Source organism: Indicator indicator, chromosome 5 (assembly GCF_027791375.1).
Source record: "Indicator indicator isolate 239-I01 chromosome 5, UM_Iind_1.1, whole genome shotgun sequence".
In the NCBI taxonomy this organism is placed as follows: domain Eukaryota; kingdom Metazoa; phylum Chordata; class Aves; order Piciformes; family Indicatoridae; genus Indicator; species Indicator indicator.
In genome coordinates, this window is record NC_072014.1 from 29,355,407 (window position 1) to 29,379,175 (window position 23,769).

Below are 23,769 nucleotides of genomic sequence, written 5' to 3' on the forward strand. Positions count from 1 at the left end.
AAAAAGAGGGGAAGTGGTTTTGTAAATTAGTTATGCAACTATGACTGTTCTTTTCCATGATTTTGCACTTTTTATGTCCAAGCAGAAAAACTATTGCTCTTCCATCACTAAATTCTCATTTTAAATGTTTTTTTTTTTTCCCCCCATGTTGGAAGCTTAAAAGTGGAATTTAACATCCCAGTATAGATACCTAGCATAAGGTGAGGGCGATGACTGCCAAAAATACATGAAACTGATTAGGATCTTCTAAAAGTTTCAGGTTATGTTCTTGATTCAAGATTGGGGATTAGTAGTTGTGAAATTCATATTAGCTGTATAATTGAAAATTACATTGTTTTGGAGTAAAAAAAAATATTTCTTAAACAATTTGACTTCTCTGAGTGAGATTTAAGTAGTCCAGCTGTTACTTAGGAGTTTTTATTGGTCAAATTTATGTATGTAGGAAAGTCAGAGGGGCTAACCTCATCTCTTTGAGTTCAGAGCCAAAATAGCAAATGAAATTTGAGTTTTAGTACAGTTTAGAAGGATATTATAGCTTAACAAATAAAAGTTTTAATTCCACATTTTTTCTTCATCTTAATGTGCTGTTCAGAATTCACTTGAGAGATTTCTTCTTGTAGATCCCTAGTTAGTTATAACCTTAAATTCCAAACTCATGATATGTGTTCAGTTTAATAAATTTATGGGGATGCATATGAAACTTTTGCTTAATACATTAAAAGGTCAGACTGGATATCTTGGTACAAAAATACCCTAAGCTTGTCAGTGGCAGGGTTTGTGTGTTATTTTATTATTATGTAAATTGCTGAATGCAGAAACAGAGAGCTGCTTTGCCTGCAAAATAGGCTGCTTTCACTGCCATTGTCTAGGCATTCATAAGGAAATTCAAAGCTGACTGGGCAAATATAAAGCAATGAAGTTTTTGCCCAAGGCTTGATTGTTAGTTCTCACAATTCATTATGCTAATATATTACAGTACTTGCATTGCTGTTTCTAAAATCTCATTTAAGTAACTTTTCAAATCTTTTCTGTAAGTTTGTATGTTCAGTAGGAATTTACTTGTGTTTGTTGACATGTACGTACAGACATCTAGTCAAACCTAAGATCCCATTCTTACTTTTATTGGAATTACTTTTTTTGTCCCTACTCATGTTTTCTGTTCCTTTCTCATTCAGTTTAAAACTCTCAGGAGTGGTTGTTTGCAGGAAAATACATAACTATGTTGCCTTTCACTTAAAAGGCTGAATAATCTGTGCTGGCCATACTTGAATGAATAAACACATAGGCAGTTAAAGAGTTCTGGGTGACCTTTGTAATTCAATTTCTAAACAATTTATAGCTGCCTTGAAAATTCATTTTGCAAATGTTGAAAATCATCATCATATTTTTGTCTTTTTCCACAGAAATGAATTTTTAAAAGCTTCTTATTCTGAAAAAATAAAATATGAGGATGATATGCTTTTTTTTCTCCTGTCAGTTGCATTGAAAAGTGTTAAGAAATGTTATTTTTGTTCCCTAGTGTGTTTTGAACGTGAGATACTTGAGATATCAGATATTGAATAACAAGGTTTTGTGTTTTTTTTTTCTTTCAACACTACATGAAAAAAAACTTCTGAAAGTTGAAATTAAGCCAAAACATAGAGGAAAAAATACTGTTAGGATCTTTTCAAATGTACTGTTTTCATACACTGACCAAAAAAAATTACCAATACTCTGTTTTCTGAGAAAATTGACTAATTTTTTTAAAAATTGAAGTGGAGAACTTGTGGCTTTGCAAGTAAAGTGTTCCATTTCCCATTCATGTTTTTTTTTCTTTTTTTTGGAAAGAAAAATGTTGTAAAGTTTTGGGGTTTTTAAATCACTGTAGACATTTGTGATCTGATGTTTTGGTTTCATTTTAAAACTTGTATCTGACATCTGCCTTTCTTTAATTGAATAGAAACAAATTATATGCTATGAAATTTGATGTGTGCTTCGGTTTTTTTTTAACTTGCAGCAACTTGAAATGTTCTACTGTCTCGTAACTGCTAACAGTTTATTGTGGCTAGACCAGTTAAATACAGTAAGATTGCTCACATGGTTACCTGTGCTTTTGAGGGGGATGTTGTGCTGTGAGTTCCCACCACAGCTTGCACGAAAGGGGCAGTGTCCTATTTCTGGCTTCTGGGAGTGTACTTCCCTTCCTACGCAGTGGTCAACCCTGTGATGAGCCAGTTCACCTTGTTAAACCAGCAGAGAGCTACCCAGGCTGTTCCAATATGTCACTGTATTTTTGTTTGCTTGGTAAGCTGCCATAGCCACAGCACCAGAAGCACCAGAGCGCTTCAAGGAAGGGGCAGTGGGCGTGGGTGAAAGAAAGAACAGATGCACCCATTTTTGTTGGTAGTGTCTTCTCTAGGTTTAGCTGTAACCTGTAGCTTCATTCTTGGTGGTTTTTGGATTTGCCACTAGATTCAGTGGGCTCTTGTCTTAAGTTGTTAAATTACTTAAAACCTTTTAATGTGGTTCATGGGTAGGAAGTGTATCCTTGCTGGTATTTAGAAACTGGCATTCAGACTCCCTTAATGGGAACTATGTGCTGACTGCCCTTTTGGGCCTCTAAAAACATTCTTAGTTCTCAAACAGAAAGCCATCTAATGAAAGATGAATCATACATTTATGCACTACAAATTATACCATTATGCTTTTATTCCAAAAGGACTAATAAAGGAAATGATCCATATTCTACATCAACACAAGAACTTTTTAATTAATGAACAGTAGAGTCCTTGCAGATTTAAAACAGAAATAGAACTTTCTGCTATTTTAATCTTCAGTAATGGTGTTATAACTGAACTAAAAAATGCATGTGATGAATGCCAGGTTTTGCAAATGTTTCAAAGCTGCACATGTTCAAGGGAGGGAAAAAAATCCCAAAGTTCTCTTGAAATGTATACGTACACTTTTAAATTGAAAAATTAAAATTTAAGACTGTGAGCACCAATGGGATTTTCAGATAAATGCAGGAAGACAGATGAGTTGTCTTCAACTTGCACTCCTTTTTTTAGATCAAACCCCAGAAACTAGTGTGGGAGTACTTTATTATGCTGGTTGTGTCTGCTTTTAAAGATTTAAATTGTAGGCGTTAATTCGAGATGCAAATTAATTTTATTTTCTTACTGAAGAAAACATATTAAATGATATATTCATTAGAAATACTATTTTTTTAGCAATAGTGCAGAGTATAAATACAATGAATTTTAGAATATTCCAGTATAAAGAGGACTAAGACCATTTTAAGGAAAAAGCAAACAAACATACATATGTAAAAGATGAACTTACTGGTTCTGTGTATAGTTGCTTGTCAAGAAAAAGCAGTTACATGTGCAAACGTCCATGTGCAATGTATTCCACCACAAGTAAATTTTTGAGGTTCTAAAAATACATACAGATATGCATCTCTCAAGCTCCTCAGTTTCTTCTAGCACTTTCCCTTTATTTGGAAAGAATTGTCAATATCTCATGATCATTCCACTTCATACTTCTATTTTGGTATTTAGATCTCAAGAGACTCCTATAGATGGGCAGCCTCCTGCGTTACCACCTAAACAATTTAAAAAGAACAGTTGGAACCAAATTCATCATTCACACTCACAGCAAGAACTGGATAACCATATTAATGAAACATTTGATGTTCCTTCATCACCTGAAAAATCCACAGTAAGTTTTTCGATCCGGTTTAACCATTCTGCTTTTTATAGAAATGCTGCAGCCTGCTTTTCATAAGCTTGGTTCTGATGCATTTCAGAGTTGTGTGTGTGCATTACATTGCAGCATTTCTGTTGTACATAGCGTTTCTTTGCTAGCTCCCACTATATTTTCCACCTGCTGGACTGGGCCTATGTCAGTTGTCATCAGATGACTGCATTGGGGCAGATGCTCAAATATTTTAAACATTAGCTTTTCAGCACATGAAGAAATTTCTATTAATCTCTTCTTTGATAAGTCATTTACCATCAGTTTTAAAGAAGGTATTGCAGGCGCTACCACAGGTGTTTAAACTAGCTTTTATCAGCAGGCTGCCCTGCTGGAAAGGAGAAAGACCTTGGAGTGCTCGTGGACAAGAAGTTCTCCATGGAACAACAATGTGCTCTTGTGGCCAAGAGAGCCAGTGGTATCCTGGGATGTATCAAGAAAAGTGTGTCCAGCAGGTCTAGGGAAGTTCTACCTCTCTACTCTGCCCTGGTGAGACCACACCTGGAATACTGTGTCCAGTTTTGGGCTCCACAGGTCAAGAGAGACAGAGACTTGCTGGAGAGAGTCCAATGGAGAGCCATGAGTTTGATTAGGGGACTTGAGCAACTCCCCTCTCAAGAGAGATTGAGAGCCCTGGGGCTATTTAGTCTGGAGAGGAGAAGACTGAGAGGGGATCTCATCAAGATGTATAAATGTCTGAGGGGGTGGGTGTCGAGGGGGCCAAGCTCTTTTCAGTGGTTCACAGTGATAAGATAGGGAACAATGGGTTCAAACTTGAACATAGAAGATTTCACCTCAGAGCTGACAGAGCACTGAAACAGGTTGCCCAGGGTGTTGTGGAGTCTCCTTCTCTGGAGACTTTCAAAACCCACCTGGATGCATTCCTGTGTGGACTACTTTAAGTGATCCTGCTCTGGCAGGGGATTTGGACCTGATGATCTCTTGAGGTCCCTTCCAACCCCTGATTACTGTGATCTGTGATAATTTAAAAGCTGAAACTGAAAATGCCTACCAGCTTCTGGAGCAGTTTAGTTCAGGAGAGGCTTCTTGAATCTATGTTGCATTTTCTTTCTACGAGAAAGACCTGCAACAAATATACAAATCTGAGCAAAAGTCTTTTTTCAACACTTAAGCACATGCTATAAATGAGTAATCCAGTCAGTTGATTGTTGTCCGAGTTCAGATCTCACTGACCATTTTTGTGACTTTTTTTTTGTTCTTCCGGAAGTTTCTAAATTTGTTGGTTTTGTACTGATATGGGACAAGAAACATTTTGCAGGATGAGAAAACTGTTTAACATCCAGATGTAGCAAAATCTATATAAACAATTTTTCCAACCTCAGACATTCAAAATTATGAGTTAGCTCCCAAAATGGTTACTTTGGTTTATTTTTATTTGCATTCTGAATTCTAAACCTAGGCTATTCTCTCAGGCCTCTTTACAAAGTTGAATTTCCCATAAAAGACATATTTCATTTCGTGTCTGGGGTTTTAGTAAAAGACACAAAAGTGAAACTTCTGGATTTATAAGCATTTTGGGAATGTAAAGACTTTTTGCTTTAATTAAATAATGAAATTAAATTTTTAACAACTTTGTCTTCTCAGTGCTTACCTGAATCGTGTTAAAAGCACTGTTCCATTTCAAAAGATAATACTACTAATTTTTTCCTGCTCTGTATTCGATTATCTTTACCAAATAGACAAAAATAACTTTCAGTTGTTTTAACTCGTTTTAGCTCTGCAAAACCAACACAGCTGCGTGCAAATGAGATTCTTGTTAGTCTGTGCATTATCAATGTGATTGTTCGCTGTGTTCCACATTTATGCAGCCTTGCTTAAGGCAGAACACTATTGTAATTGAAGATCAAATTTGGTTTGCTGATGCCTTTTCAGTATTAGAGAAAGGATGCAGCGTGAGTCTGAAATTTTGTGAAATTGTAATTTTAGGATTTGGAATGTGGGTTTTAGTTTCTCAAAGTTAGGTTTCTGACCAGAATGCACTTCAGGTTCCTGTATCACCAAACTGTCTCTATGCTGCTCCATCTCAGCTATTTTAGGGAAATCTCCTTAACATGTTTACTTCATTTAGCTACTGAATACCCTTAGACTGTTGTGTGTATGGAAAGTCTATTTAGAAAGGTAGTAGGACAGATTCAGCAATGACAACTTCCTACGCCATCTGTAGTCCCTACATATCTAGACTTGGAATGTCCCAGAATATTTGAAAACAGGTGTGGCCAGGATTCCTTCAGTCAAAGAGGTTAATAGCGATATACAGTGCTCTCTTCAAGTTTCTAATTATAAGCTGCTGCTCAAAATAGCCTCTTAGAGCAAGAAACACTATTCCCGTTTTGTCTGGGGAATGCAATGGCACAGAAGTTGCCAAATACTGCAGGTGAGCACTTGCTTGCTGGGAACCCAGCTGCCTGGGAACCCAGATGTGGTCTTTAGGGCCAGTGAACATAGACTAAAATGTTTTCCATGTGATCAGGCTTCCTGTGCACCTTTCATTCTCATTAACATATCTCACACTGTTACTTTCCTTACCCAAACTTTTCATCTTTTCATTACTATGAATGTGTTCAGGAGGGTTTCTTTGGTTTTAAAACACCTGAAATTGAGTTAACTTTTTGTGAGCCAAGTGAGCAGGCTTGTTCTACATGTTGCATCTGCAGGTTTTGAATTTTCTTACTTTAAGAAATGTTTGCTTTAGTAAGTTTTGTTTGTTTGCTTATTTTGATATTTTTCTCACTCTTCCTGAATGAGTCTTACTCATTGGTTGCAATTGACAATACTGAAAACTTGCGTGAAACAAATTATTAATACTTCACATCCTCACCATTGAAACTATGGAAATATTAGCTAATATTCAATCTGTGGGTTAAATATTGGTGAGAAGAAACAAAAAAAAAACACTTCAATGGCACCAAGTTGATTTTTTTCCTGATTAAAAAAGTATCTGGTATTCCCCAGTTTATTGGCACTTCCTTTAACAGTAGTGTTGTGATTGCATAGAAAACATCCGAAATTGACAGAGTTGATCAATGCAGAATGCGTGCCACACCTCATAATCCACTACACTGGAAATGGAATAGGGGATTGGAAACTAGGATTTTGTTGCCAAATTTTCCCTTGCTTGGTACCATCACACTGCTGTTAACAGAAACAAAAATATGCCTTCAATTGCTTCACTTTTCATTATGTGACATTTTTACTGATGATTGTTCACTGCAGTCTTAATTAAAACAAATTTAAGAAGTTTCTATTTGCAAACTTTTTCTTAAGACTAGTAGTAGTGAATTAGTCTTTTCTAATACTGTTTCTTACTTTGAGATTGCTTTGGCAGAATAGACTTTTAACTTAGTTATGTCCAAGGCATGTTTAATTTTTCTATGCAGAACTCAGGGTGTTTGCACTGTTACTTGATGTTTTCTCAAATGTCCATTGTAATTACTTGATGAGGAAGCTGCAAGATTATTACATGCAAAGTCTAACTATGAACAAAATATATGTTAATATAATGTAATTTTTATTTACTAGCCCAATGGTGGTATCCCCCATGACAATCTTGTTATGATCAGAATGAAACCAGATGAAAATGGAAGGTTTGGCTTCAATGTAAAGGTAACAGTACATCTATTCCCATCATGCCTATTAAGATTATTTTCTGACAGTTGTGATTTATTACTAACTTCATTTGTTTTTAAAGGGTGGATATGATCAGAAGATGCCAGTAATAGTGTCCAGGGTAGCTCCAGGAACACCTGTAAGTTTTCAAAAAAACAAACTTGTTAGCACTACCTATGTATCTTGAAGTATGTGTTCATAGGTGCCTATGAAAATTAGTTTGTGCAATAACATTATAACAAAGCAAACTATTTGCAGCAAGAATTTCATGGGACTGCATAACATATTTTTAGAACTTCAATCCTAAAAAAAAAGTTTATTGTTTTTTTTTTTTCTTAACTGTGAAGCAAAGCTTGGTTCCCAAATGTTTCAGGGAATTACAGATGTTCACTATGCACTGTTTCTTGAGCTGTGTCATCCTAAAAATACATTTACTTTATTACTTTTTTTAAATGTAGGCATTCATATAATTTCACATGAATTAAATAGTGAGTCTTTTGGTATGTTAAAAATAACTAAAATAGCAAATCTCTCTTAGTGACAGATGTAGCTGAATAAAGCCAAGATTTAGATTAAAATCAGACATCATGAATCATTCATCAGGTCTAATTGTCTGTTGTTACTGATGTTTAGTGACTATCAGTAGTGTCTTCTTACTAGGCACAATATTTTGTCAGTCAATTGCCAAAAATACTGACCTGGTATTCAGCTGACTGGAGTCAGCTCTGTTTATACATTTTAGAGTGGACCATTTATTAGCTAATGTTTAAGAAGTACAGCTTTCTGTTTTGTTGATTATTGGGAATCATTAAAATGTTTGACAAGAGCATTGTTATTGTCACTATTAATTATGATCTCTGAAATATTTAGCAGCTTAAATAGTTTTGGATGAATGCTTTAAACATCCTCTCTCTAAGAAGAACATATTTGGTGATGGCATGTGCTCTTCCTGTGACAATTTTTAGGCTGTGATTATAGTAATGATTTTTATTACCTGTTTTCTGGGATTACTGGGGTTTGTGCACTGTCTTACAATTGCAATTAGAGGTGTGATATTTCACATCTCAAGTATCTAAGCCTGTGAAATTGATTTGAACAAGGCTTTGCCATGTTACTCCCTTCCCTTATGGATAAGTCCATCCATTCTTAATTGCCTACACAAAATGTGATTCAAACAGAGGAACTTTCTACTTCAACCAGAGGAGCGGAGGAACAGCTGCCCAAAGATGTTACAATGGCAGTCACCTCCCACTTGCAAATTGATTTGATCATCTGAATGGCAGTCTTATGTATTCTGTTGAATACAGTGCTGCAACCATAGTAACTAGGCTGTTAGGATTCAAGTTCCCAAGTATAGTTACTGTAAGCTGCTGTTCTAAGGTATAAAATTGGAAATGGCTCATTTTACAGATTACATTTTTAATTTTTGTTTTTCTTGCAGGCTGATCTCTGTGTCCCTCGTTTGAATGAAGGGGACCAGGTTGTACTGATTAATGGCAGGGATATAGCAGAGCATACCCATGATCAAGTTGTTATGTTTATTAAAGCTAGCTGTGAGAGACACTCAGGGGAACTTGTGCTCCTAGTTCGACCCAACGGTGAGTGATTTGTACATAGTAAGAATAATTAAAAAAAAAAAAATTCACACCTTACTTCCATTTCCTAACCTCTATTTTGTGTCCTGAGATGGAATGCTTAACATCTTTGTAAGAAAGAACTCCCTTCCTTGGAAAAGAATTGCAACAACACAATCTACATACAAGTCTTGATCAATCCCATACCCTGAGTGTGCATAACTAAGTGCTGAAAATTAATAGGAAAGTCAGAGGTCAAATATTTCTGGCAGAACTAATTGAAATTTTGTTTTCAGTCTCATTTATAAAAATGTCCAGAAAGCTATATGGATATTGAATGCAGTTTCTGAGGCTGCTATTATTGCCATAAAGAAAATAAAAACCAAACACAAGCAAACAAAAAAACCCCTCACCAAACACTCAGTGTTTGGATGACTTTGAAGGTTGATACATGCAAAATCTTTCTATATTTTTTTAAAACAATCCAGAAGGACTGATAATATTTCTACTCAAGGAAGCTTAATAGAAGAAAGTGCTAAAAATGCAATCTAAATAACAGCTTGTGCATTATATTCATGAAATACACTGTGGGAGCATTGCCAGCAGATGGTTGCTGGATTTATTCTAATGTGAACATCCCAGTTGCAGGAAAAAGCAAAATGAAAAATAATGGTGTTTAATTGGAATAATTGAAATTACTTCAGAAGAGTACTTCAGCCACCTCATAAACAATTTTACTTTATTCTCTTATTTGCATTCCTCACTTACTTGATCTCTCATTCTGTGTGTGAGTGCTCTTGCAGCTTTTTTGCACGCACTTACTTTTTCAGATTAAATTGTTAGCTTTGTTTACAAATTTATTTAAACCAGGTTCTTCTTACGTGTTGTCTTTGTATTCTGCATAAAAACATTAGAGTTGTAGAACTAAGGAGTTGCTGGTTTCCTCCTTCATAGTCATGTGATACTTAACAAGCTTCTGGACAGCCTATGTTTGTGTTACATGTTGTTTGAAGATGCATATAATTTTTTTCAGTTTATTTATTGGTAGGGCACACATACAACATTGATAGCATTATAATGGCACATACTAAATGCCATTTTCTCAGGTGGTCTGCACATATTGGCCTAATTACTGAAGATTAGAATCAAAGTGAATTAAAATCTAAATGCAGACGTGAGTCAGAGGAACGATGTGGAGGATCTTAGATTCAGGTGTTAAATCAGTTTAGTTAGGGTATGACATGAGTCTCAATCGAAATCCTAGCTGTCAGTGATGTGCTTTTGCTTTAAAATTCTTATTAAATAAAAATTTAGTTTTGTCATGGATTATAATGATCAGTAAAGGTTGCTTGCCCTTGCTGATGATGACTAAAATGAGTATGTTAAAAAATATGGATTTTGGACAGGCAAAATACGTATTTTTTTCTGTTTGAAATAAATGATTTAGAGTTAACTTTATTTGCCAAGCAGCATGTTCAGTCAGAGCATTCATACCTCACTTTGTTACAGCTGTCTATGATGTTGTGGAAGAGAAGCTGGAGAGTGAGCCTGACTTCCAGTACATCCCTGAGAAATCTCCACTTGATAGTATCCATCAAGATGATAATGCTCTGCGAGAGTCCATGATTCAGCTAGCAGAGGGGCTTATCACTGGAACTGTTTTGGCTCAATTTGATGTGAGTACTGTGTCATTTGTAGCTGTGTGCAAGTTCCAAGTCTTTGGGGATAGTAATTACTTTAAACAGAGCAGATTTCAGTTAAATTTTAGAGTCAGTATCTTTTAGTGAAACAATTGTCTTATTCTCTTAAAAGAAAAAAAAAAAATCCTGTTTTGTACATACTACTTTACGGCACAGCATAGTCCTAGTATTAGTTTTTAGTGTTGGTTGTTATATGTAGCTTTATTGATTACTTAGAGGGTTTTGTGGTCATTGAGGACCTATGCTGATAAAATGCTGTCATAGAGATGAAGGCTGAAAAATGTATACTAAAATACATTCTATACTCAGCCCTTCACTCCATAGCTAAGTTATTGTAGAAATGGAATGACGGCTGAGCTGTTGACGTTGTGTTGACAGCCTCAATGAGGGAAGGGAAAATTACCAATGGAGACTGCAACCTTAATCTTAAGGGTTATAACCCTAAACTTAAGGTTTAATGTAATAATGTCTTTTATAAATACTTGTACTTTTAATGACTTCTTTCAAAACGACACTACACTTCCTGAGAGGTCCTAAGGTGCTGATAGCTTTAGTCTTTCTTTAGCAATTTCTTGTGCCTTGGTGATATTCCATCATTAATGCATGAGATCAGGTGACTTAAAGCAGGAAGCACTAAGTTTGTAAAACAGCAGTGTGAATTCTGTGAATTTCCCACCAAATAAAATTTAGCATTATGTATTACAACATACAGTTGTAAAATACATGGTATTCTTTAGGAACTTTGGTAAAATTTAATTGAAAGAAAAGGTTTTGTCCAAGTGAATTTAAAAGCTTCCTTAACTTGGCTTCTCAGACTCCAAAACAGGTTCAGTGTTCAGAAGTTTTCGAATTACTGTTTATTGGACCTGGATCATTTCTGTGCTGCAAAACTGATGCTGTTTTGCAGCACAAGAGTTACTGCAGAGCATGGCTAAGGCGTGAGAGGGCAGGAACTTCTCAAAGGCGAGTTTTTGCAGAAAAAGCACAAGGTAGACTGGAATTTGCTCTACAGTTACTGAAATACAGAAGGATATCTAGGGAATAATATAAACAAGCAAACAAACAAACTGCATTGTAGGCAAACACCTGTACACACTGCAGACTGCTTGTCCCAAATCACAGTGTAGATTGTCAGTATCAGTCAGTTCCCTTACTAGTATATAATAATGACTTTTCTCTGGATCAGCGTTCTTTATGGAAGCTTGAAATGTAACATTCAGTTTCTTTAAATTGTGATGACATGTTGATTATTTTCAGTGATTCCTCAGCATAATAAATTTATAGTGCTTGCTTTTGAAAAGCATTTTCCATGTGTGTTGAAGCTACTGTTGCTCAGTGGTTTATGTTCTAAAGAGTACCTCTAGGCAAATAATATACTAACAGGTCTTTTGTGTCTGTTACCATTTGACCATTGGTTTTGTCTTGTAGCAATTGTATAGGAAAAAGCCTGGAATGACAATGTCTTGTGCCAGATTACCTCAAAACATTTCCAAAAATAGATACAGAGACATTTCGCCTTGTAAGTATGTGTGTTCATACATGCGTGTTCTAAAGGCATTTTGCTGTGGTTAGTAAATAAGTAACACCTTCAAATTATTTTTTTCAGATGATGCTACACGGGTTATTTTAAAAAGTAATGAAGATTACATCAATGCAAATTACATAAATGTGAGTAGTACTTTTGATTCAAAAGAGTGTCTGACTTAAGTAATTTTGCAGTTTTTCAGTGGAGAAGTTGATTGTAAAATTTGAACATTTTCATAAATCTAGTACAGAGCACAATGGCTGATAAACCTGTAGTCAAGTGGTTTGAAAGTTACTGTAGAGATACATTTTTGCTAATGATTCTTGGCAGGTGCTTTTTTCTTTTTTTAAATGAAACCAAGAAAAAGAAAAAGCACTTGGAAAAACAAGCCCTCTACCAGAGGAATTCATTCTTCTTTTCTACTTACTCATATGATGGTTGTGTTCAACATCAATAACGTTTAGCCTGGCAGCACTTCAGCACTTCCTTTACATATTTTTTAATTTTTTCTTTTTTTTTTCCCCCAATTATTATTTTTCTCCCACTGTCAGTAGCAACAAAATTACAGCTACTTACTTTTCTGTTTGTGATCAAAACCCAGAGGTTAAATTTATACCAAGATCAGTACTTTAAAGCTAGCATCAGAAATCCACAGAGCATGAAATGTTAGCAGTTGAATTATTTGCAGCTCTTCTATCACTTGTGTTTTTGACCATCATTAATCTTGATTATGGCACCTACATAACTGTCAGTTTACATGTGAAGTTTACTTAGATCTTGAATATTTATAAACATCTGAGGGCTGAGTGTCATGACGGAGGGGACAGGCTCTTCTTACTTGCTCCCTGTGATATGACAAGGAGCAACAGATGGAAGCTGCACCACCAGAGGTTTCACATCAACACAAGGGGGAAGTTCTTTATTGTAAAGGTCACAGACCACTGGAACAGACTCCCCAGAGAGGTTGTGGAGTCTTCTTCTCTGGAGACTTTTGAGGCCTGTCTGGATGCATTCCTATGTGACCTGACCTGGATTGTATGGTCCTGCTCTGGCAGGGGGATTGGATCGATGGTCTCCTTGGGTTCCTTCGAACCCCTAACATCCTGTGATTCTGTGATCTTTGTAATAATTTTGCAAATGAAACACTTTGAATAATTTTATCTGTGCCAATCAATACTACTAATTTAGAATAAATAGATTTAATGTAGTTGTTACTTTTTTAAAGTATTAGTTACTCTAAATGTCTGATGCCTGACTTACATTTGCTGTAAGTCTTCTCTTTGCTTTGTCTTCTCTTAGATGGAAATCCCTTCTTCCACAATAATAAACCAGTACATTGCTTGTCAAGGTCCATTGCCAAACACTTGTCCTGATTTTTGGCAGATGACTTGGGAACAAGGCTCATCTATGGTTGTAATGTTAACAACTCAAGTTGAAAGAGGCAGAGTAAGTAAAAGATTTCGTTAAATACTGTTAGTATAATTGTCTAAAAAAATCTGTTGATGACTAGCCTGTGAAAGATAAGAGGAATATACTATAATAATATGACTAGGGATAATGGTTTTAAACTAACAGAGGGCAGAGCCTAGATAAAAGGAATAAGAAATAAATCCTTTACTATTAGGGTAGTGAGACACTTGAATAGGTTGCCCAGAGAGGTAGTAGGTGCCTCATGCCTGCAAACTTTCAAGGTCAAGTTGGACAGGGCTCTAATCTGGTTGAAGATGTCCCTCTGATTGTTGCAGGGGAGTTGGACAAAGTGACCTTTAAAGATCCCTTCCAACCCAAACTATTCTGTGATTCTAGGACTATTATTGCATAAGGGTACTGCACTCATAGCACTGTTGCAGTAATGACTCTTAAAATTTAAACCTTCTGATACTCTTGGCATAGCTAACATTTAAACTTTTTTCACTTCTGAAATATATTGGAAGTCTTCATGTATTTCTCAAAATATTTTAGGCCTTTTTTTTTTTTTAATTCTTTATTGTAAAGTAAAAGGCAACTAGAATTTACCTACAAGGATTTTTTCCTCTATTCTTCACATGAAGGAACTCAAAGAAGTTTCATGAGTTTCTGTATGTTACTTCTTTGATATGTAAAGAGGTGAATATTTTTAAGGCAGCCTAGGACACCTCTTTGTAGTGTTAAGATCCCATGACTGGGTGACTCAGAGTCCTTGATAAGCTTGAAATCTGAAATTTTTTATAAAATACTCTTTTGTGGGTATAAACATTTGTTTAATCATATGAAAGAATCATTGTCCCCTAAGTCATTTCCATACAAAAATGTGTAAAAAGACCATACTAATAATGAAGTATCTTAGAGTTACAGATGATACTGTAAAAGGCCTTGGGTGTATTTTTTAGTTTGGTTGGGTTTGGTTTTGTTTTTTTAAACTAGAGTTTCCTCTCTTACTATGCAGCTTTGTCCTTTGGATACAGGCAAAACAATCAGATCTTGCTATACAACATAATAACTAGAGTTACTGGGTTTGTAGTCTGAAGCATTCACGGTTGCACTGACTAGTTGAGTGTATGGACAGAAGAAAGAATAATAATTTAGTGGAATAATAGCTTAGTGGAATTTCTCCACATTCAGTATTTCTTTTTGAAGATGGATTTATAGTATGTTGTGAGTGTGCTGATCAGCTCAGGCTGCAGTTCCACTGTCTGAATATATTCTTACTTTTTAATAACCATATATTTAATGGAAAGTCAGGCATCTAAATACAATTAAAATAATTGAAGGGGAGTTGCAGGATTTTTAAACTATTTTTCAGTGCCTCAGTATTAGCATGATGCTGCCTGCTCCCAAATAAAGATTTAGAGAGAATTTCAGTACAAGTGCCTTTTCTTTTTCTTTGCAGATCTGCTAAGAACAGACTTGCAGTAGCAGTTCTCTAAGGTTCCCCCACCCCTTCAATAATGATATTTGTGGAGTTCTTTGGAGAGCTGCTTAATAACGAAATAAAAGGACTTATCTGTCTTATACCCATAGGCAGACTCCCTGCTCTAAAGCTGATCATGAGGCTACTGACATCACTATCCCACTGCATGCCAGGATGTCTCAGTGGAGCAGGAAGTCTGCAAATCTGGCTGCTCTTAAAGAATTGCCAGGTGGGTTGGAAAAACAAAAGTACACTTGAGCTGAAATGACCTCTGTAATTAGGTACTTACGCAATATCTCTGAAAATCTTAGTGTTTGAAGTTTTCATTCACATTTGATGACTTCATCCAAGAGTTTTTGAAGTCCACCATCTGCATCTCCTAATTCCTGCATTAGTTTAGCAACTTTTTGTTGCCCCCCTGCTTTTTTTTTTGCATCTTTCCCATATAAATGTGCTTTGAGAACGTTCTATTAGAGGTTAGCAATATTTATGAAGGAGCATTTCTGTCACACAAGTGTTAAGATGGAGTATTTATAGATTTACTTTCCTTAAAAGATGTAATGAAACTTGAAAGCATCCATGTTAGGTTAAGCTAACCTCAAGAGCTGGTTCATGTGTCCTGTTGAAAAGAGAACCGATGCTTTATGTTATAAACTATAATTAGGTAACACAGTCAGTTTGGTAAGTAATAGTGATTGCAAAATGATCAAAATAGTCTGTAGTGAACAAAAGTAATAAGGTAGATAACAGTCTGTACATTTAAACACAGGCATCTTTTAAAATGTGTTGACCATAGGTTAAATGCCATCAATACTGGCCAGAACCATCAGGAAGCTCATCATATGGGAATTTCCAGATTACCTGCCATTCAGAAGAAGGAAACCCTGCTTATGTCTTTCGAGAAATGACATTGACTAATCTGGAGGTAAAATCATAATACACGTTTTTAAGTTTTAATTTGTGCAGTCTTTACAGTCTAGCTAAAACTTACGGAATCAGACGATCTTGTCAACTTGATAACATAGCCACATTAATAGAACTGTTTATTTCTAGACCCCTTTATAAACTACTCATTGCTGTGTACTTACCTAGTCTAAATTATACTCTTAGAATGATAACAAATCTCACACTCCTTAAAACCCACAAAGATTCAGTTTCCATAGTCACATTAATTGGTTTTAAATCACATAAAATATGTATTATTTGTCTTAAAAGTCTTTGCGTGGTGTCTTTCATGCCCTGGACAAAGAAAAAGAGTAATTAGAGAAGCTGAGAAACTTTTTATTGCCTTGATGTTTTCACTATTACAACTTAAAATCCGTCTTCATAGAGGCAAACAGTTCTTAGTAGTTCTGTCTTGGAGATATATGTGAGTAGATGAAAGATAAATCCTGCTGAGAAAAAAATGAATAGGGATTGGAGACTGCAAGTAAACAAGGACCTTCTTGAATGTGAACTGCATGATTTTCAGGGCACGCGCAGTTTACAGAGCACCCCCAGCCAGCATTTCAATCTCAGAAATGTTTGGAAATGAGCGTATAGAATTTAGTTCACATACTTGTTTCTCACTGCTTGGGTTACTAGATGAGCTGCCAGTTGTAGAGAGCTGTCTTTTAGTCAATTTGCAGTTACATTCATTTTCTCTGTGTCCTGTTGGGACAATTGTTCATTTCTTGTCAGCAGTGAAACCTCAGTAAATGATTAAATGCCTGAAGTTATTTAAAGTGTGATAACTTCTCTCCTTGGAAATGCTGCTTTTACACTGATTGGACAGCTTCTCCCCATCACTAACCAGGGGCAAATTATGTTTATAATATTAGAGCAAGTGGCAGGAGGAAGTGGAAAACAAAGTCATTATGCATCTTACGTATAGTACACTGGGTAAAATTAAGAGGTGTAGATAAAACCAAAACAATGCTGCTGTAGACATGAGGTCTGAAATGGAAAGCTTTTATGTCTGAAAATCCTGCCTTTCTTCGCCCTACCCCAGTTCTGTCATTTGATCTAGTAAGATAGCATCTCTCTCTCTATTACGTTTGTTTTGCTAAAAATTTTACTACTTTTCATGTGCGTGTAGTGTTCAGATAAATCATTGATATCCTTGAACTGCTTTCCTATTACATGGCATGTAATTTTTTTTTAACTAGTTGAAGATGCAAAGATTTGTGGATTGCCTTTTTTGGTTTTAAGAACAAAAAGATAATTATTAAATCCAGGATGAACAGATATTAACACTAATAAAGTGCTGCTAGCTGCCTGAATATACTTTTGCTATGGGTACAAGTTGCTGTAAGTGGATTGTTGATGATGATGATTGGCTTGGTTTATGTTTGGGTTTTTTTTTTAATGAGGCCTGAATTACCCTTGAATAAAATTCATGTTTCTGATTAGAAAGAAGAAAGCCGCCAACTAACCCAAATCCAGTATATAGCATGGCCTGACCATGGGGTTCCAGACGATTCCAGTGATTTCCTAGATTTTGTATGTCTTGTGCGAAAAAAGAGGGCTGGCAGAGAAGAACCTGTTGTTGTTCATTGCAGGTATCCAATTTTTTCCAACTTTATTATATCATCAAACTGAACTTATTTATCACCCAGTGTCTTTTCTGTGCTTTGTTGTTGAAAAGCATTTGGTTTTATCTGCTTTGAGGGTGATTAGGAGAACTCAACATTTAATTCAAACAATTGCTTGAAATTGTTACCACATTTCAATAAGCAAAATTTTGAATATCTGTATGCATTGATCCGTGCAGGATTTTGTTAGTTTTGTTTGCAGCTGTGATGTGTTTGTGCTAGAGGTCTTCATAATAATTCAGGGAAACAATGACTATTGTCATGGGGACTACTGCACAAAATCCCAGGATAACTGTATAAATAATCCACAGCGGAAAGAGTGAGTGGTATGTGCAGCAATCAAATAAAAGACACTTCCTCTCAACTCTGCACTCTTTGCTACATATGTTGGTGCATACATTAAGGTGTAAGCTTTTTTCTCAACAATTTAGTTTTGTCGTGAATTCAAATAGCTCCTTTACCCAATTTTTTTATGTACACATGTAATGTGGGGTTTTATTTCCCTTGTGATACAGGTTTTAATAGCATTCTACATTCCTATACTAAATGTCAAATTCTTAGTCCTTTAAAATACCTAATTAGTAAACTATAAATATGCTTAATGCCATGTTCAAGTGAAAATGTGCTATACCACCTCCGATGAGCAATTCTGTGAATAGAATTTGACCTGCAAATTCCTAAATACTCTGAGCTAGGGGTGTATTGCTCCTGTTTTAGAGAGAGGATGAGAGATTTAAGGGACAAAATAAATGTAAAGATTATTTAATCTACAAGTCAACTAGATGAAAGAAAATACCCTCTTTCTAACACTTTGTGTATCAGAAACAGTATTTAATTAGTTTATCACTCTCTTTTCCTTTGTGTTTGTCAGGGTGAATCTTACTGATTAGGAAAACCAGTATGAGAATGCCACTATCTTAAATGATTTTGTTCCTCAGCATCCGCTATTGATGTACTTTTAGTTGATATGGCTATGAACGAATAGTGAAAATATCAGCCAAATACAACTTTTACAATAGAAAGTGTGCAAGTCTGTAGAGACACTGGAACAACAACTTTGGGGAGTATGTTTCAGTGAAGCATCAGTTTAGTTTTACACTGCAAATTTCAGTACCAGTATTTATAAGTGGGTTTGTATTTCACAAAAGAGAGGGATTATCATAGTTCAACATAATTTACTTTATTGGCCTAACTTGGTGATTGTTGGAAGGTACAATTAAATTCCACTAGTGAGTCAAGCTGAAGGATCCCAGGGATTCCCCCATGTATAACACACACACACACACATTGTTTTGAACATCTGTTCAGTATAATAGGACAAGGCATTAGTGTAACAAAATGGTGAAATTTGCTTTCAGAACTAAGCCACCAGCTTTAGTGTGGAGAGTCCCAGTAGCTAGTAGAGCAGACTTTTCTTGGGTACAATAGTAGTTTAAGAACAAAACCAAAGAAAGCCTCAGAGAAATTGTAAATCAACAAAAACCTTAAGAAACTGGAAAGGTTTTTGCTATGTTGAACTGCTTAGACCTCTAGTTTCTACGCTTGTGTTCGTGTGTTTGTTTTTATTTTTACAAGGCTCCTACTAGTTTAGTTGAAAATTTATAATTCTTGTTCTAGATGAGATGGTGAGCCACCCATTCTGTCCATTCCCTTCATGATTTTCATGTATTGTGTCACTGTTCCCCTCCATCAGTGAATGATTCTTTTTCCAGGCTGAAGAGTCCTTGACTACCTGATACTTACAAGGAAACTATCACACTTTCCATCATTGTTGTTGCCCTTAGCTGAATCCTTTGAATTTCTAAAATGAGTTTTTAGTTTTTTTGACAGATACTGTTCCCATTTGGATTTGATAGAGCATTGTGCATGTGAATTCTATACGTATTCTAGACCTATAAAATGTTATTGAATAATTTTATATAACACAGACATTTACCTCTTGTCATGAAATCCTTAGGACATCAGTGAAATATATAGTAGCTTTAATGCCACCTTCTGGACAAAGATTTAAAGTAGTAGTTTGTAGTTTGAAGTTATGCTTCAACATTGGAACAACTAAATTTCAGACTTTAGAATGCTTATAATAACTAATTTAGAAGTAAACATGTTAATTGATTAACTAAAATACTAGTTTCCAGTATTATCTCAACTGGTACAGCTGAAAGTATGGGCTTGGTCCTGTATTCAAATTTGGAGAACATCGGTTTTCAGTCTTTCAGGATTGCTACTTGTGGAAAAGTGTATGCATATGTCATACAATGCAGATAAATCTTTAGATTTGTTTTATTTTTAAGGTAGAAGTGATTCATGTAAGTTCTATTAAAAATTTTGCCATTCCCAAATGTACACATTATAGTTCTTCCTTGTCTTGAAAATGATTGCTGCTTTCTATTTCAAGTTAGATCTGTCTTATAACTTTCAGTATTGAGAAAATATTACTATTATCGTTAGTGTTATCCTCCAAAGGTTTCTAGTAATCATTCTGTTACCTATTCTGAAATATGGAGGCATGGATCACTTCCAGAACATAAACATGGTTTTGTCAAATCAGCCCAGCATTCCAGTGACAGTCATTCCAGTTATGGTCTAAGTGACACAAAGTGCACAGTGTATGCTAGGTATCTCTGTTTTGTTGTTGTCTGGATATTAGTGTGGTTTATAATATGATATGAATAAATACCAGTTTGTAAATTCTTCTCAAGTCAATGGTTAGCTTAAGACAGGCCCTCTTGCCCTGATTAGTTTTTGCTCTGTTTGGGCAGGATGGCAACTTAACTGTGACACAGACACCATCTGTCTAACCCCTGCCCTAATACTCTGGGAATTATTAATGATCAGTCATGAGAATCCTTGAGAAGGGAGGTCTTTACGGGCAATATTCCAGATGCTTTGTTTCATTTCCATTTTGAGCATTTTTTTGTTGTTGTTTTTTGGATTTTTTTGTTTGCTATTTTTTCCAGTGCTGGGATTGGACGGACAGGAGTTCTTATTACTATGGAGACAGCTATGTGTCTCATTGAGTGCAATCAGCCTGTTTATCCACTAGATATTGTAAGAACCATGAGAGATCAAAGAGCCATGATGATCCAAACACCTGTGAGTATCACACTTGCTGTTCTGAGCTGCAGAAGAATGATTTTCTGTACCAAATCATACTGTTAAATAGAGTTTTAGTAGACTTGCTGTTGATCATATTGCAGAGAGGTCACCTTTACAGCCTTGTAACAGCCTTGGCTCTAGGCAGGAATAAATTGCTAAGGCTGTTGGAAAAGGAGTAATTATTTCAATTTTCTACAAAGATGACTCAAAAAAAGCAGTGGCTGTTTCAGTGATACCTGGTAATTAGTATAAAAAACTACTAGTTTTCAGTAATCTAAAAATTACCTAGTGAAGAAAGAAGGAGCCTAATCCCAGATGTTAAGAATGGGAGTAGTATAAAAGATAAACACAGAAAGATACAAGACATGCAAAGGAAAACCTCCAGTGGTGCAATTCAGTGATTTTTTTGTTGTCTTAATTGTAACAAAAACAAGCTTTAGCTTTCCCCTGTAGTGACTCTATTAAAGGGAAATAATCAGAGAAATAATATTTTTTAACAGTAATCTTCAAAGTAATCTTCAGTGTAGTCTTTAAAAAGTGACTTGCCACCAGGATTCTTTAAGTGCTTTCTTCATATGTGATGTATCTTACGATGGTAGGTTTTTTTCCTGCATCTATAATGTTTGGGTTGTTTGGAGTTTTTTTTCCCCAGGAAATTGCAATATTCTTTTAATGAATTATATTTCATAAATGTAAAAGTTTCAGAAGCTTTTACTTTGTCTCAGTCAGGTGTTGCGTATCCGAGAGAAGTTTGTGGTTATGTTTTTAGAAAATACCTAAAAAAAGTCAAAAGATTAAGTTGTGTTGTCTTTCAAAAAAGCTTTGACCAGTTCCAAGATTTTAATTCCTCTAAATCAATCAGTTGTGTTATTCAACTTGCACAGGAAGGATGAGGAAGATGATGATACATGAAAAATAATAAATGATAGCTCTTGCTCTTTGTGCTGATTATATGGGATGAGCAGTATATCTCTCTAGCATAGAGAGGAAGAGAACTCTGTTAGTAAAGGAAGGAGATGCAGCAATAAGTGTTTTAATTGACTTGGGAATTGGGGATTTTTTGGCTGGTTAGTTGGTTTGGGTTTTTTTGCCACATGCTACATATCTTCCAGTCTTCTCATTTCTTGTAGAGAAACCAGAACTTTGAAGCTTCAGTGAAACACAGGTGTTTACTGCTTCAGAGGGAGAGGGGAGTGTAAGAGAGTTGAAGTAGCTCTTAAAAAGGTTTCAGAAACACTACCTGTTATAATTTCTCCTTTGCACTCCTCCTGGTTTTTTTTATCTCCTGAAAGATTCCTTCAGTGCCCACAAGATGGCCCTCTGGACGTGTGTTTGCTGGAGGCAAAAATCTGTATTTTACACAAATATGTGTGTTTAGCTAGTTTAATATACATGCAACAATAGAGTAAACTATGATTCTATTATTAAATCTGTTACTGTGGGCGTTTAAGATCTGACATGACTAATTACTGCATAGAAAGAAAGAGATATTCCAGGGCACTGCTGGCTTTCAGACCAGCATATACACCATTAGGCAGTATTCAGTGATAGCTGTGGTGCTTTACAACGCAGTGCTTGTATTTCATCTTATTTTCTTGATAGTCTAATTTGATTACTGTAGGGTTTTTTTTATCTATTACATGTTTAAAACAAAGTATTAGTGACTTCTATGTATGCAGGTGCTAGACTTAAATACACTGCAGATGTAGACATCATATAATGTTAAGAAACTGAACTTCTGGCTTTCTAAAACATGAAACAATTTGCCTTCTTATCAAAGGAGGTGCTAGTAACATGCCAGAAATAATGTAAGTATGAAAAAATGCTTTGAAACGGTAGCTCCTAAATCCTAGGTGCATTGGAAACCTCGGGTCAGTGAAACTTCAGCAAAGAAACCAAGAGCAGAAAGTTACTAAATATGTGATGTTTAATAAAATAGTACTGGTTCTGTGGGTGGGAATTTTGGTATTTCAAAGCACTGTTCATCCCATTCTTGTCTTGAGAAACAACATGTTCTAATATAAAGTTTCATATATGTGTTTACTAAACTAACTTTGAAGCACGGTTCTTGGCCTGTCAATGGAATGGGGTGGGGAAATGTTAAAGGCCTTTTCCATTTCCAAATAGCATGGTTTGATTATGTTTCTTTTCAATTTACTGAATCTCCTTTCCTTTTCAGAGTCAATACAGATTTGTATGTGAAGCTATTTTGAAGGTGTATGAAGAAGGATTTATTAAACCTTTACAAGCATCACTGCATAAGTAAAGAGCAAAAAAACCTAGAATATCAATTGAGGAATCCTGTCCTCTATAATGAACTGGCAGCATTCTTTGTGCCATAATACTGCTTGCAGGAAATGATAGTGAAGTACAGCAAAGAACTGACAAAGGACTTTGAAAACTTCAGCACTGTTGCACTTTACGTTGAAAAAAAAAAATCAGTCTCTGAAACTCTTCTAACCTTCATCTCTTTGAAGACTTTATTTTCATGCTTTGCTCCGAACAAACCATAAACTGAAAGAACTAATTGTGTTCAGGGTAATCGACGATACTTCATTGTAGTGCCATATACTGCGCTTCTGGTTGAATTGCTACAAACAAGGCTTGGAATTATTTCACTGTTTTACACCCATGTCTCTTAAAATGAAGAAAAAAAAAAGAGAGAAAAAAAAACACACTAAGCCATGGTCTTTTTCCAGTGCTAGGTTTATTTACTATGTACAGACTCTCACTGTTTTGTTTTCTACAACATTAGCAATATTGCCAATACTAGATAGATACACACTGCCTACTGATGCAGCACACTTTGTCCTACACCCTTACTAGAGACCAGCTGGTTGTTAGAGAAAAGCTGGCATCTATGTTAACCCAGCAGTAGCTGCATAGTGCCCACTTACCAGCATCTTGTACAAAATAATAACAGTAACAATAAAAACTTTAAAAAATAATAAATAAACAGCATTTCTGTGACACAGCTTGTGTGTCATACACTGGTGTATTCTGATTCGTGTGACTTAAGATTACGTGATGGGAACTAGTGCATGCA

The 23,769-nt window shown here is 35.6% G+C and overlaps 1 protein-coding gene across 1 annotated transcript in view; it reads left to right on the forward strand.

Moving 5' to 3' along the window:
• PTPN4 (protein tyrosine phosphatase non-receptor type 4) overlaps positions 1-23,086 on the forward strand; it is a 69,474-nt gene extending 46,388 nt beyond the window's left edge. The window contains exons 15-26 of the mRNA XM_054380729.1: positions 3,540-3,699; positions 7,276-7,359; positions 7,445-7,501; positions 8,804-8,960; positions 10,446-10,612; positions 12,065-12,155; positions 12,243-12,304; positions 13,461-13,607; positions 15,848-15,976; positions 17,443-17,591; positions 20,585-20,720; positions 22,903-23,086. Of these exons, the coding sequence (XP_054236704.1) occupies positions 3,540-3,699; positions 7,276-7,359; positions 7,445-7,501; positions 8,804-8,960; positions 10,446-10,612; positions 12,065-12,155; positions 12,243-12,304; positions 13,461-13,607; positions 15,848-15,976; positions 17,443-17,591; positions 20,585-20,720; positions 22,903-22,989 (1,426 nt within the window). The 3' untranslated portion in view covers positions 22,990-23,086. The remainder of the gene's footprint in view (positions 1-3,539; positions 3,700-7,275; positions 7,360-7,444; positions 7,502-8,803; positions 8,961-10,445; positions 10,613-12,064; positions 12,156-12,242; positions 12,305-13,460; positions 13,608-15,847; positions 15,977-17,442; positions 17,592-20,584; positions 20,721-22,902) is intronic.
• The last annotated feature ends 683 nt before the right edge of the window (positions 23,087-23,769 follow it).